The 12841-nt window shown below is 53.5% G+C and overlaps 1 protein-coding gene across 1 annotated transcript; it reads right to left on the reverse strand.

The window, feature by feature from the left end:
• Positions 1 to 1437: 1437 nt before the first annotated feature.
• scn4ab (sodium channel, voltage-gated, type IV, alpha, b) lies at positions 1438 to 11541 on the reverse strand. Its single transcript, XM_068750214.1, has 29 exons — positions 11410 to 11541; positions 11192 to 11329; positions 10338 to 10456; positions 10173 to 10262; positions 9942 to 10070; positions 9748 to 9839; positions 9417 to 9665; positions 9016 to 9079; positions 8798 to 8939; positions 8322 to 8537; positions 8167 to 8257; positions 7827 to 8065; positions 7341 to 7412; positions 7154 to 7255; positions 6709 to 7065; positions 6163 to 6582; positions 5984 to 6083; positions 5549 to 5703; positions 5265 to 5438; positions 5036 to 5158; positions 4681 to 4965; positions 4422 to 4475; positions 3904 to 4041; positions 3698 to 3802; positions 3355 to 3625; positions 2656 to 3277; positions 2438 to 2582; positions 2224 to 2301; positions 1438 to 2084 (listed from the first exon to the last, which is right to left on the reverse strand). Exons 1-29 carry the CDS (start codon positions 11539 to 11541, stop codon positions 1752 to 1754), a joined length of 5235 nt encoding a protein of 1744 aa, XP_068606315.1. The 3' UTR covers positions 1438 to 1751.
• Positions 11542 to 12841: the final 1300 nt, after the last annotated feature.

Genomic DNA, 12841 nt, shown 5'->3' on the forward strand with positions numbered 1-12841 from the left:
CCACCAGTAGAACCGGTGTCCTAAGGACCGGTCAGCGTGTCTCCACCAGTAGAACCGGTGTTCTAAGGACCGGTCAGCGTGTCTCCACCAGTAGAACCGGTGTCCTAAGGACCGGTCAGCATGTCTCCACCAGTAGAACCGGTGTCCTAAGGACCGGTCAGCGTGTTTCCACCAGTAGAACCGGTGTTCTAAGGACCGGTCAGCGTGTCTCCACCAGTAGAACCGGTGTTCTAAGGACCGGTCAGCATGTCTCCACCAGTAGAACCGGTGTTCTAAGGACCGGTCAGCGTGTCTCCACCAGTAGAACCCGTGTTCTAAGGACCGGTCAGCGTGTCTCCACCAGTAGAACCGGTCATTGGTTCATTTTGAATGTCTCCTTTGGGTGTCTTCATTATGACTGTAGGGTCAGGCGTTGTCCAGCAGGGGGCGGTACTCACACGTTGACCGAGTAAAGCAGACACACACGCTGCTGTAGTAGCTGATCAATCAATAAAGATCAATACACACTGGCCTGCAACGACACATCTGATGATGTCATCACAGAGCGGCTAACCGTTTAGCGGCTACGCTCTACTCTCGTCTCCCAGAGGGCCCGTTGATAAACTGGTTTTGCGGGTCCCCGGCCCGATTCTTCCGGTCCAGCGTTGGTGTTCTGCTGTAAAGGTTAACGAAACAAACGCCCATGGCCCGTTGAAGCGGAACTTCCTGTTGATCCTCAGAGAGAACAAACACACCGCGGAACTCTCTTGAAGCCCGGGCCTGAAACCAGAACCTCGAAGCTTGCGGGTCCAGGGTGTGTGCGCTCGCTCACAGCTGTTGCTCTTCTTGTCTTTCCCTTTGAACTTTGGCCACTTCCATCTGACAACAGCTGCGTCCTGCTGCTTCTGAGGGAGGAGAACCGTCCCCTCGGGGTCAAACGGGAGGAGGACCGTCCCCTCTGGGTCAAACGGGAGGAGAACCGTCCCCCCTGGGTCAAACGGGAGGAGAACCGTCCCCCCTGGGTCAAACGGGAGGAGAACCGTCCCCTCTGGGTCAAACTGGAGGAGAACCGTCCCCTCGGGGTCAAACGGGAGGAGGACCGTCCCCTCTGGGTCAAACGGGAGGAGAACCGTCCCCTCGGGGTCAAACGGGAGGAGGACCGTCCCCTCTGGGTCAAACGGGAGGAGAACCGTCCCCTCTGGGTCAAACGGGAGGAGAACCGTCCCCCCTGGGTCAAACGGGAGGAGAACCGTCCCCCCTGGGTCAAACGGGAGGAGAACCGTCCCCCCTGGGTCAAACGGGAGGAGAACCGTCCCCTCTGGGTCAAACTGGAGGAGAACCGTCCCCTCTGGGTCAAACGGGAGGAGAACCGTCCCCTCTTTGTCCCACCCACCGTGCGCTGGTGATATGGAACTCGCCCATTTTCCCGTAACGGCGAAGCATCTCGATATCCAAGAATTCCTTTTTATCCTTTATTTAAGCAGGTGAGATCCTTAAAAATCTCTTTTTGAAGACGGACTTGGAGAAGAGAGCGGCATAGAAAACGATCAGAACAATAGTCGACAACACAATCAAAGACCTTTCGGAGAGTAGAGGTCGTCCCTCCGGTCCGGGATCGCCTCGGGTGGATGAAACACGCGGCGGTGAACGCCAGGAGACGATCAACCACCAGGCTTCAGATTGGATGGTGGAAGTTCTGCAGCGCTCGCTCGTCCGTCCCCGACTCTGAGATCGTTCAGTCGAGTCTGGGCAGCAGACAGAGAGAGCGGCCGCTAGACGACGGATTCCCTCAGGTCATTGAAAGGAGGCGCGGCATGGAGGAGGACCTCGCTCTGAAGCTCCACACGGGGAGAAGCGCCGGAGACGGCCTCCCCCGCCCCCCCCGCGTGGTCGCCGTACAGCTGGCTGATTCGTCTACAGAGCAGTCCGTCCGTCTCGGGCCGAGACGCCGCGTCCGGCCTCCCCTCCGTCTTCTCTCTGTATCTGTGGGACGCCAGTTTGACGGTCCGCTGCAGGAGGTGTTTCCTGTAAGCTTTTTGGATGACGGTCGCCGCCAACTCTTCCTGTTTCCTCCGCAGGGTGCTGCTGATTGGCTCGTACGACACCTGTAAGAACAACAACTACCTGTCACCACGCTGCAGCCAATCGGTGAGCGGCGTCGAGTCCGAGTCACCAAATATGTGTCAGCAGAAAAGAAGGGGGGACAAAAAGTTCTGTCTAGAGTAGATTGGAAGAGACTCGGACCTTTGAGGGGTTGTTGGCCATGAACTTCTCCTCCATGCTGGCTTTGAGAGCATCCATCCCTTCTGAATCACCCAAAACCTGCACAGAATATAACATAACATCAAATTATATTATATTTTATTATTCAGTGTCGGGGCGTCGGTATCTTCTATTCACCGAGACATTGTGGTGTCCAGAAGAAGAAGAAGAAGAAGAAGACACCAGGTGAGCTTACCTGGGCAGTGAGTGCAAGCAGGATGTCCAGACAGTGGATCCTGTCCCCGGGGACCAGAGGTAGATCCATGTGGATCAGCTGGATCGTGTTGGGTTTGGAAATCCTCAGAGGATCCTTCAGAGTGTCGCAGAACTCTGACAGTTTACTGCAGAAGACATCAGGATCAAGAACCAGCACAGAGACCCGGCTAACTCCGCCCCCCCGTGCAGGTCGCTCACCTGTACTGGATGAACTGTGACGCGTCAGGATCAAACTTCTCCCAGGTCTCATAGAACATCTCAAAGTCATCCTCGCAGAGCGGGTCGGCGCTCTCCTCCGTGGCCACGTTGAAGTTCTCCAGGATGACGGCGATGTACATGTTGACCACCACCAGGAAGGACACGATGATGTAGGTGCAGAAGAAGACGATGCCCATGGCCGGGCTGCCGCAGTTCCCTCTCGCGGCGGTGCCCGGGTTCTCCGCCTCGGGGTCGCAGTCCGGAGGCGTGTTCATGATGGGGCTCAGCAGGCCGTCCCACCCGGCCGACGTCGTGATCATGAACAGGCAGATCATGCTGTTCCCAAACGTCTCGAAGTTAAACACGTCGTCGACCATCGCCTCCTTCTTCACGTACGCGAAGTTCGACATTCCGAAGATGGAGAAGATGAACATGATGAGGAAAAGGAGGAGGCCTATGTTGAAGAGGGCAGGAAGTGACATCATCAGGGCGAAGAGCAGCGTCCGGATCCCCTTAGCTCCACGGATGAGTCGAAGGACTCTGCCGATACGAGCCAATCGGATCACTCGGAAGAGCGTCGGGGAGACAAAGTACTTCTCTATGATGTCGGCCAGAAGGAGGCCTGAGGGGGGACGGAAGAGCGATCACAAATAAAGTCACGCCAGACGGGACGATGACATCATCACACGCCCGACTCACCGATGATGGACAGGATGACGACCACGAAGTCAAAGATGTTCCAGCCGACGGAGAAGTAGTGCTGCCGGAGGGCGACGAGCTTCAGGACGGACTCCGAGGTGAAGACGACGATGAAGAACACGTTGACCCAGTACAAGATGAGTTCTACCTCCACGCTCTGCTCGTCCGTCTCCACCATCATGGTCACCATGTTGAGGCAGATCAACACCATGATCAGGATGTCAAAGAACTGCTTGGTGACCAGGTCGAAGACCAGACCCTGGAAGGCGTTCTGCCGGGACAAAGGAGAACCGTGACGGAAACCGCGGCGCCGTTCCCGGCCGCGCCTCCGGGCTGGACTCACCTCTGGTCGTGGGACGGGTTTCTGCGGTTTCTTCGAGCCCAGTTTCTTCATGGCGTTGTAATATTTCTTCTGCTCCTCCGTCATGAAAAGATCCGTTCCTCCCAAGTAAAGAGAGAGAAACGGGGAAACATTCATCGACCATCAGGACGGAACGGAACGCCCGTCCGTGAAGTGAGACGCGAGTCGCTCGGCGAGGAGAAACGTATCTTTGCTTTCTGCTGATTGAAGTTGTCGATGATGACTCCGATGAAGAGGTTGAGGGTGAAGAAGGAGCCGAAGATGATGAAGCAGACAAAGTAAAGGTACATGTAGAGGTTGGCTTCGAACATCGGCTGAGACTCCACCTGCACAGTATCGCCAGTACCAGTATAAGTACCAGTATAAGTACCAGTATGAGTACCAGTCAGTCCAAGTATTAGTAGCGCTGTCATTATAGCCATACCAGTATAAGGATCAGCACCAGCTCCTGCACTGGTACCAGTATCAGTACATTCATACCAGTATCAGTATCGGCTCCAGTAAAAGTTCCAGGAGTATTAGTAACAGCGTCAGCATATTCATTCCAATATCAATATGAGTTCCAGTATTAGTATCACTAGCAATACCAGTATTAGCTCCAGTATCAGCACCAGCGTCAGTTCCAGTCCAGGTACCAGCATCGGCTCCGGTACTCATATCAGTGGCGGTATTAGTACCACTATTGATAATACTTTTGTGTACTGACGTCTCTGGAGTCCACTGCGGGGTACATAATCTCCATCCAGCCTTTAAATGTGGCCTGAAAGAGACGGAACCATTAAAACCAGTTTGTATAGAGTCCAGTCATCTGCGTAAGGCGAGAGCCGACAAAAAGCCGCCCAGTGAAAACCAGTAGCCGCCGGTTTGCTAGCGACTACTAGCCGTCTCTGTCTTGTTTCTCCTGAGCCAGTCCACACTGGACGTGTGGTGATGATGATGATGATGATGATGAAGTCAACACTCACCACCTGCAGCAGCGACAGGTAGCCCATCCCCACATTGTCATAGTTGATTTTGACGTTCCTCCACCGGACCTCGGTGAAGTTTGCCTCGATCAGAGCGAGACACTCCGTCCTGTTGTGGACCTCGTCCGGGCTGAAGACCTCCTGGGACGTCCCGTTGTAACAGTAATAAAACTTTCCCGCAAAAAGGTTGACGCCCACGATGCTGAAGATGAGCCAGAAGATGAGACACACCAGCAGCACGTTAAAGATGGACGGGATGGCTCCCACCAGGGCGTTGACCACCACCTGCAGGCGACAGGTAGAGGAACAGGTGGACAGGTAGCTTGTGGACGGATGTTTAAAGTGCCTGTCTCACCTTCATGCCCTCAAAACGAGACAGGGCCCTCAGGGGCCTCAGAGCTCTCAGAGTCCTCAGGGACTTTATGGCTCCCAGTTCGGAGAATCCTAGTAAGTTGGCTGTCAGAGACACCAGAGACACCTGTAAGACACAGCGCACCTGCTGGTGACATCCCGCCACAGGTGTCTAAGCGTGTCCACGGTACCGCTGCTATGGTTACAAGCTCAGACAGGTGTGAATGTCTCACGTCCACGATGAGGAAGTCGAGCCAGCACCAGGCGTTGGTGAAATAGGACTTGAACCCGTAGGCCGACCACTTGAGAAGCATCTCCACCACGAACACGTAGGTGAACACCTGGTCCGCGTACTCAAGGATGGTCTTGATGACCCGACGCTGCTCCAGGTAGACGTCCTCAAATGCCTGCCGAGACATGGACGGATGTCAACTCCCGGGACACGCCTCGCATCGCTCCCAGCACTGGTCTGGGAACGGAGCAAACAATCAAATCGACGCTTTGTAATCGTGTTTACCAGCGCGCCGCTGCTCAGCAGGATCATGAGAATAATGAACGTCTCAAAGTAGTTGTGCTCCACGATGAGGAAGCAGGTTGTCCTGAAGTCAAACCAGACCCTCCCTCTGCCCCGGGACGTGTCCACGTCCAGACACAAGCAGCGCTCGTAGCACTCTGAAACAGAAGCACAACGACAGGCTGAGGCTCCACCTGGACCAGAGTCACCGGCCCATGCGAGGACACGGAAACTACAGGTGACCTTCACCTTTGACCCCCAGCCCGATCCCGACTCAGAGCCGGAGGTGAACATTTGGAAGCAGATGTGCTCACGGGGTTTTTGTATGTCGGTGGCGACATCTTGAGCGGTTGGACGAATAGTGAGACACCGTCCCCTGTGAGTGTGTGTGCGTGTGCGTGTGTGTGTGTGTGTGTGTGCGTGTGCGTGTGTTCGTACTGTCACTCCAGCAGTTCTGCGGCGTGTTTGCGTCCTGGTCTTCGTCTTCCTGAACTTCAGGAGGTTCCTGCACGGTGCTGCAGAAGGACGACCCGTCGCACTGAACACAGCCAAACGTTTGAGCCTGAACCTGAACACCTCCTGGACCTTCAGACCCGGCGCAGAGAGGACGTGTTTACCTGAGGACGGTCGTCTTCCTCCTCCTCCTCATCTTCGCTATCAGGGGCGTCAAAGTCAGACTCCGCCTCTGCCATAGGGACCCTCAGGAGGGCGATGCTGTGATAGCTGCTGGTCAGGTTGTCACGGTTACCGCTGTGGGGATTGACCTCTGTGGTTGACTGGGCCGGGGTCACAAAGGTCAAAGCCAAAGCTTCCTTCGCCACCTCGCTGCCTTCCTCGCCGTCGACCGGTGCCGTTTTACCGGTGCGGTCCGGGATGGGATTCCTCTTTCCCGTTAACGTCCAGCTCTTTGTCCAAGACACGGCCCGGTTGATTCGATTGATGGCGATCTGCAGGTTGTTTTCTCCTTCCTCCTCTGGAGCCAAGAGATTATCTCCGCTGAATGAGCTCAACAACAAGGCCAGGAAGAGATTCAGCACCTGAAAAGAGCCCAGAAACCGGAACCAAAGCAATGAAGGACTCGGATCGGTTGAGGTGCTTCACGTCTGGCTGCTCTCCAGGACCTCTTGGATCAATAACAGGGTCCGATCGGAAAACTAACTCACCACCAAGTTTCCAATGACGAGAACCATCATGAAGATGATCAGGCACAGGGTCTGACCCGAGACCTCCATGCAGTCCCACATGGTCTGGATCCACTCGCCGCACAGGACCCTGAAGATGATGAGGAAGGCGTGGAAGAAGTCGTTCATGTGCCAGCGAGGAAGCTGGCAGTCTTCTGCGATGCGGCAGACGCAGTCTTTGTAGTTCTTTCCAAACAGCTGCATGCCAACAACAGCGAAGATGAAGACGATGATGGCCAGAACCAGGGTCAGGTTCCCCAGCGCCCCCACGGAGTTCCCGATGATCTTTATCAACATGTTGAGGGTCGGCCAGGACTTGGCCAGCTTGAACACTCGCATCTAGAGACAGGAAGAGAGACGGGCGTGCTGGAGAGGAAACGGGAACTAGATCTGATGACGATGACGATGACGATGATGTGGCACTGACCAATCGGAACGACCGCAGCACAGACAGACCCTGAACGTTAGCCAATCCCAGTTCCACCAGACTCATGGTGACAATGATGCTGTCAAAGATGTTCCATCCCACCTGTTATCATAACACCTGTCAACATGATGGCTGTGGGCTGTTACCGTGGTGACAGACGTGAAAAACAAAAATGGTGGAGTCCGACCTGGAAGTAGAAGTATGGGTCCATGGCCAGAAGCTTGAGGATCATCTCTGCTGTGAAGATACCTGTGAAGACCTGGAAGGGGTCAGAGGTCAGAAGATGGCGGTCAGAAGTCATAAGGCTGGAATAAGAGATCAGAGGTCATAAGGGCGGAATAAAAGGTCAGAGGTCAGAGGTTATAAGGCTGGAGTAAGAGTTCAGAGGTCAGAAGATGGAGGTCATAAGACCGAGTAAGAGGTCAGAGGTCATAAGGCTGGAGTAAGAGGTCAGAAGTCATGCGGGCGGAATAAAAGGTCATAGGTCAGACGGTGGAGGTCAGAGGCCATAAGGGTGGCGTAAGAGGTCAGAGGTCATAAGGCTGGAGTAAGAGGTCAGAGGTCATGCGGGTGGAATAAAAGGTCAAAGGCCAGATGATGGAGGTCAGAGGTCATAAGGGTGGAGGAAGCCAGCTCTTTATGGTTTCGTACGAAGACACTCCTCATTACTCACCAGATTTCCGACTCTCAGGAGCTCCTCGAAGGCCTCCGTCATCGGATAGTGCTCCATGGCCATGAAGACGGTGTTGAGGACGATGCAGACGGTGATGCTGAGGTCCACAAACGGGTCCATGACGACGGCGTAGAGACGCTGCTTGAGCCGCCGCCAGCAGCCGCAGCAGTCCCACGTCAGGAAGACGTGGGCAAAGGCGTACCAACATGGAGGACACGGCCGCTGTTCGTCCTCAAAGTCTGGGGTCGATGACATCACGACAACGAGGTCAACTTCCCCGCTTTAGCTCAGTCAGATTTAAAGGATGCGCTAATGTGACGCTAACGCGCTAACGTGTTACCCTCCAGAGCAGTGTGTTCCTGATCGTGGTTCTTTGTTTGTGTCGATGAATTCATCTCCTGAGCCGATGAACCTCGCTCCTCTGAGGCCGCCTGATGCAGAACAACGACAGTGAGGCGGAGCCATCGGCCGACCGGCAGCTGCGGGCCGCGCCACCTGCCTACCGACCTCCTCCTCCTTCCTCTTCTTCAGCACCTCCAGGATCTGAGCGTACTCCTCCTCCTTCTGCTTGGCCTCGGCGATGGTGGCCTTGTTCTGCTCGGCGTACGCCATCGCCACCACGGCCAGGATGAGGTTAATGAGGTAAAATGAGCCGAGGAAGATGACGACCACAAAGAAGATCATGTAGGTTTTACCTGCTGCACGCAGCGTCTGCAGAGGACAGGCGAGACGCAGACAGGTGAGACGCAGACAGGCGAGACGCAGACAGGTGAGACGCAGACGGGTGAGACGCAGACGGGTGAGACACAAACGGGTGAGACGCAGACGGGTGAGACAGAGGAAAGTCATTTGAACATCTTGGACTGATACATCTCCCCTTACTTCGAGAACCTGCACGTGACTGGAGAACCTGATCTTAGCGTGCTGCTCTCTGATTGGCTCTCTGTGAAGTCACTAAGTCAGATATTCACCAGATGAAAGAGGTTTTCCCACAAGTCCTGGGTCATCAGTCTGAACAGAGCCAGGAACGCCCAACCAAAGGAGTCGTAGCTGGTGTAGCCGTAGTTCGGGTTCCTCCCGACCTTCAGGCAGACGTAACCCTCGGGACAGACACTGGACACATCGTCATCTTCATCATCCTCATCCTCATCACCATCATTGCTATTTATGACGATGGTCGTTGGCCTACCCGGCGTCTGAGCTGTTGCCACACAGGAGAGCGTCGAGTTGGCCCGGCAGGTAGTAGTAGTTCTCTACCGGGGAGACAGACACGTTACGGCCGCGCGGTCGGACCAATCAGGTGCGTTCATCCGCGCTTCCTCAATTCATCATGTGTTCATCCGCGCTCCCTGAATTCATCATGTGTTCATCCGCCCGAACCGATGACATCCCCTAAATCAGAGACTCCACCTTCACGGACGTTTGACGTCACCTCGGGATTTATCCTGCCGATAACCTGGACTCTTTCACTGTATGAACCTGGACTGTGTCACTCCACGGACCTGTTATACCTCTAACTGACAGTCAGCTGCTGAGGATTATGGGTAATATCATCTACTGCAATGCCATCAGACAGCGCCATTGTCGTACCTGGGTTATTGACGTGCTCGTAGAAATCAACGTCTGTATTTCTTGTATTGTTGCCATGGTAACCAACATCAAGGTCCATGTCAGACGAGCGGTTGCCGGGCGCCATCAAGACGCATTTTTGCCGCAGGTTTCCCATGAAGAGCTGCAAGCCAATCAGAGCGAAGACACTGAGGCAGAACACCGTCAGGATCATGACGTTGGCCAGCTTCTTCACCGATTGGATGAGAGCGCCGACAATTGTCTTCAGCCCTGCCCAATCGGAACAAACAAAGCTCAGTCAGCGCAGAAACAAACCGGCAACGGGTCCGATGCCCCCCCCCTACACACACACCTGGGATGACGGTGATGGTCTTCAGAGCTCGTAGAACCCTGAACGTCCTCAACACCGAAACATTTCCCAAATCTACGAACTCCGTCAGGTAACTGGCACACAGAAACAACTTCATCATCCTCCTCCTCCTCCTCACCACCAAGCAAAGGCAATAAACGACCACAGTGACTGTGAAACGGGGGGGCGCGGCTCACGCCATGCTGATGACCATGAAGTCCAGCCAGTTCCACGGGTCCCGGAGGAAGGTGAACGCGCCGATGCAGAAGCCCCTCGACAGAACCTTGACGCCCGCTTCGAAGGTGTAGATGGACGTAAAGACGTACCTGTCCAACGACAGGGAAGTCCTTCAGCCGTGTGGACGGAGTGTGTGCGTGCGTGTGCGTGTGTGTGTGCGCGTGCATGTGCGTGTGCGCGCGTGGACTCACTCCACAGTCTTGCTCCATGCCGGAGGGTCGCTCATCGTCATGAAGGCACAGTTGGCCAAAATGGTAACCATGATGAACAAACTGAATAAAGTTTGGATTGTAAGGAAAAAACAGGACAGTTGATTGATAACCGATCACTCAAGTCGATCGTCTCATCAAGGATATGAATGAATGAGGATCCTGATGGCGCCGGTCCTCAGAGGGTGGGACGGACCCAGCAGGTAGCAGGCGGGCTCAGCGTTAAACCTGTAGATGACGTTTCCTTTACTGAGCATGATGAACGTCTGCAGAGAGACAGACAGGTCAGAGAGACAGACAGGTCAGAGACAGACAGGTCGGAGACAGACAGGTTGGAGATAGACAGGTCAGAGACAGACAGGTCAGAGACAGAAAGGTTAAAGATAAAGGTCAGAGACAGACAGGTCAGACAGACAGGTCAGAGAGACAGACAGGTCAGAGACAGACAGGTCGGAGACAGACAGGTCAGAGACAGACAGGTCAGAGAGACAGACAGGTCGGAGACAGACAGGTCGGAGACAGACAGGTCGGAGACAGACAGGTTGGAGATAGACAGGTCAGAGACAGACAGGTCAGACAGACAGGTCAGAGACAGACAGGTCGGAGACAGACAGGTTGGAGATAGACAGGTCAGAGACAGACAGGTCAGACAGACAGGTCAGAGACAGACAGGTCAGAGACAGACAGGTTGGAGATAGACAGGTCAGAGACAGAAAGGTTAAAGGTAAAGGTCAGAGACAGACAGGTCAGAGACAGACAGGTCGGAGACAGACAGGTTGGAGATAGACAGGTCAGAGACAGACAGGTCGGAGACAGACAGGTTGGAGATAGACAGGTCAGAGACAGACAGGTCAGACAGACAGGTCAGAGACAGACAGGTCGGAGACAGACAGGTTGGAGATAGACAGGTCAGAGACAGAAAGGTTAAAGATAAAGGTCAGAGACAGACAGGTCAGACAGACAGGTGAGAGACAGACAGCTTTCTGATCAAACACAGAGACCTTCTGTGATCTGTAGAAAGGGTCCAGATCTTCCAATGGGACGTTGAGAAACTCAGGGGGCGGGTCTCCATAAATAAATGGGAGTGGCTTCCCTGCCTCCAGGTCACTGATTGGTTTAGGAAGATTTTCCTCAGCTATCTGTCGATCAGAGGAGCAGCCAATCAGGTTGTTCCGTCACCCCAGTGATTATTGGTTGTTTATTATTATTGATAATCGACCTCGACGTTCTTCTCCTTCCTCCTCCGGCGCTGCTGCTTTTCGACTTCCTGTCGCCGGCGGATCTCCTCCAGCGACGCCGGCGTGAAGCGTCTGAACACGTCCGAACCAACGGCGGGGAGCAGGGACGCCATTCTAGCATCATGCAGCGACGCCCAGAGCACTGTCGCCTAGCAACCGCCTCCAACAGGGCCCTGTGATGGAACGCAGCTGTGGAAAACTGTTAACAGATAGATGATAGATAGATAGATAGATAGATAGATAGATGATAGATAGATGATAGATAGATGATAGAGGATAGATGATAGATAGATAGATAGATGATAGATAGATGATAGATAGATGATAGATAGATGATAGAGGATAGATGATAGATAGATAGATGATAGATAGATGATAGATAGATGACAGAGGATAGATGATAGATAGATAGATAGATGATAGATAGATGATAGATAGATAGATAGATAGATGATAGATAGATGATAGAGGATAGATGATAGATAGATAGATGATAGATAGATGATAGATAGATGACAGAGGATAGATGATAGATAGATAGATAGATGATAGATGATAGATAGATGATAGATAGATCGATAAATAAATATTTACAGGATTTCAACTCTTCAATGACTCTCTTAAAAAGACACTCTCTCTCTCTCTCTCTCTCTCACACACACACACACGTCTCTGGTGTCTTCAGCATTGACAGGGTCCTTTCCGTTGCCATGGCAGCAGCAGCTGTTTGCAGACATCACTCAGTTTGACCCCCCCGGTGTAGCATTACCGTCACAACGATGACCCAGCTCATTCCGAGACACACACACACACACACACACACACACGCACACACACACACACACACACACACACACACACACACACCCTCCAGGTGGTGTTCTCCTTTCAGCTCCTCCTTTGATCAGCCTCTTGACTTCCTGGTCTTCATGTTTGGGTCCAAGCAGGGACAGCAGGGACAGCGGAGACAATGTCCACCGTCTCGTCTGCCAATCAGAAACCTCTGACTCTGGGGGACGGCCAGAGAGCGGACGATGGACAGACGGCGTCATGTAAAGCGTTCATCATCAGGCCGACCAATCAGCATCGCTGCATCGATATTTAAACCTTCGGAGGGGAGGAGCTTGTGGTGGAGGAGGAGCTGACGCAGCGGCAGGAACCCACCTGAGCCCAGTGAGGTGAGGCAGGTGTGAGGCCGAGTTTACAGGACAGGAAGCCACAGATTTCACGAGGAGACCCGCTGAGGGGGGGGGGGGGGCATGTGGTTCAGACCCCCCCCCCCCACCTCAATAATAAAAAACCTTCATTTAAAACGAATTGTTTTTGGTGAATATTTAAGTTTGTGTCTGAAACATTGAAGTGTAAAAAATAAATAATCATAAATCAGGAATGGGGGGGGGGGGCTCGTCTATC

Source organism: Brachionichthys hirsutus, chromosome 16, assembly GCF_040956055.1.
Source record: "Brachionichthys hirsutus isolate HB-005 chromosome 16, CSIRO-AGI_Bhir_v1, whole genome shotgun sequence".
Classification (NCBI taxonomy): Eukaryota; Metazoa; Chordata; class Actinopteri; order Lophiiformes; family Brachionichthyidae; genus Brachionichthys; species Brachionichthys hirsutus.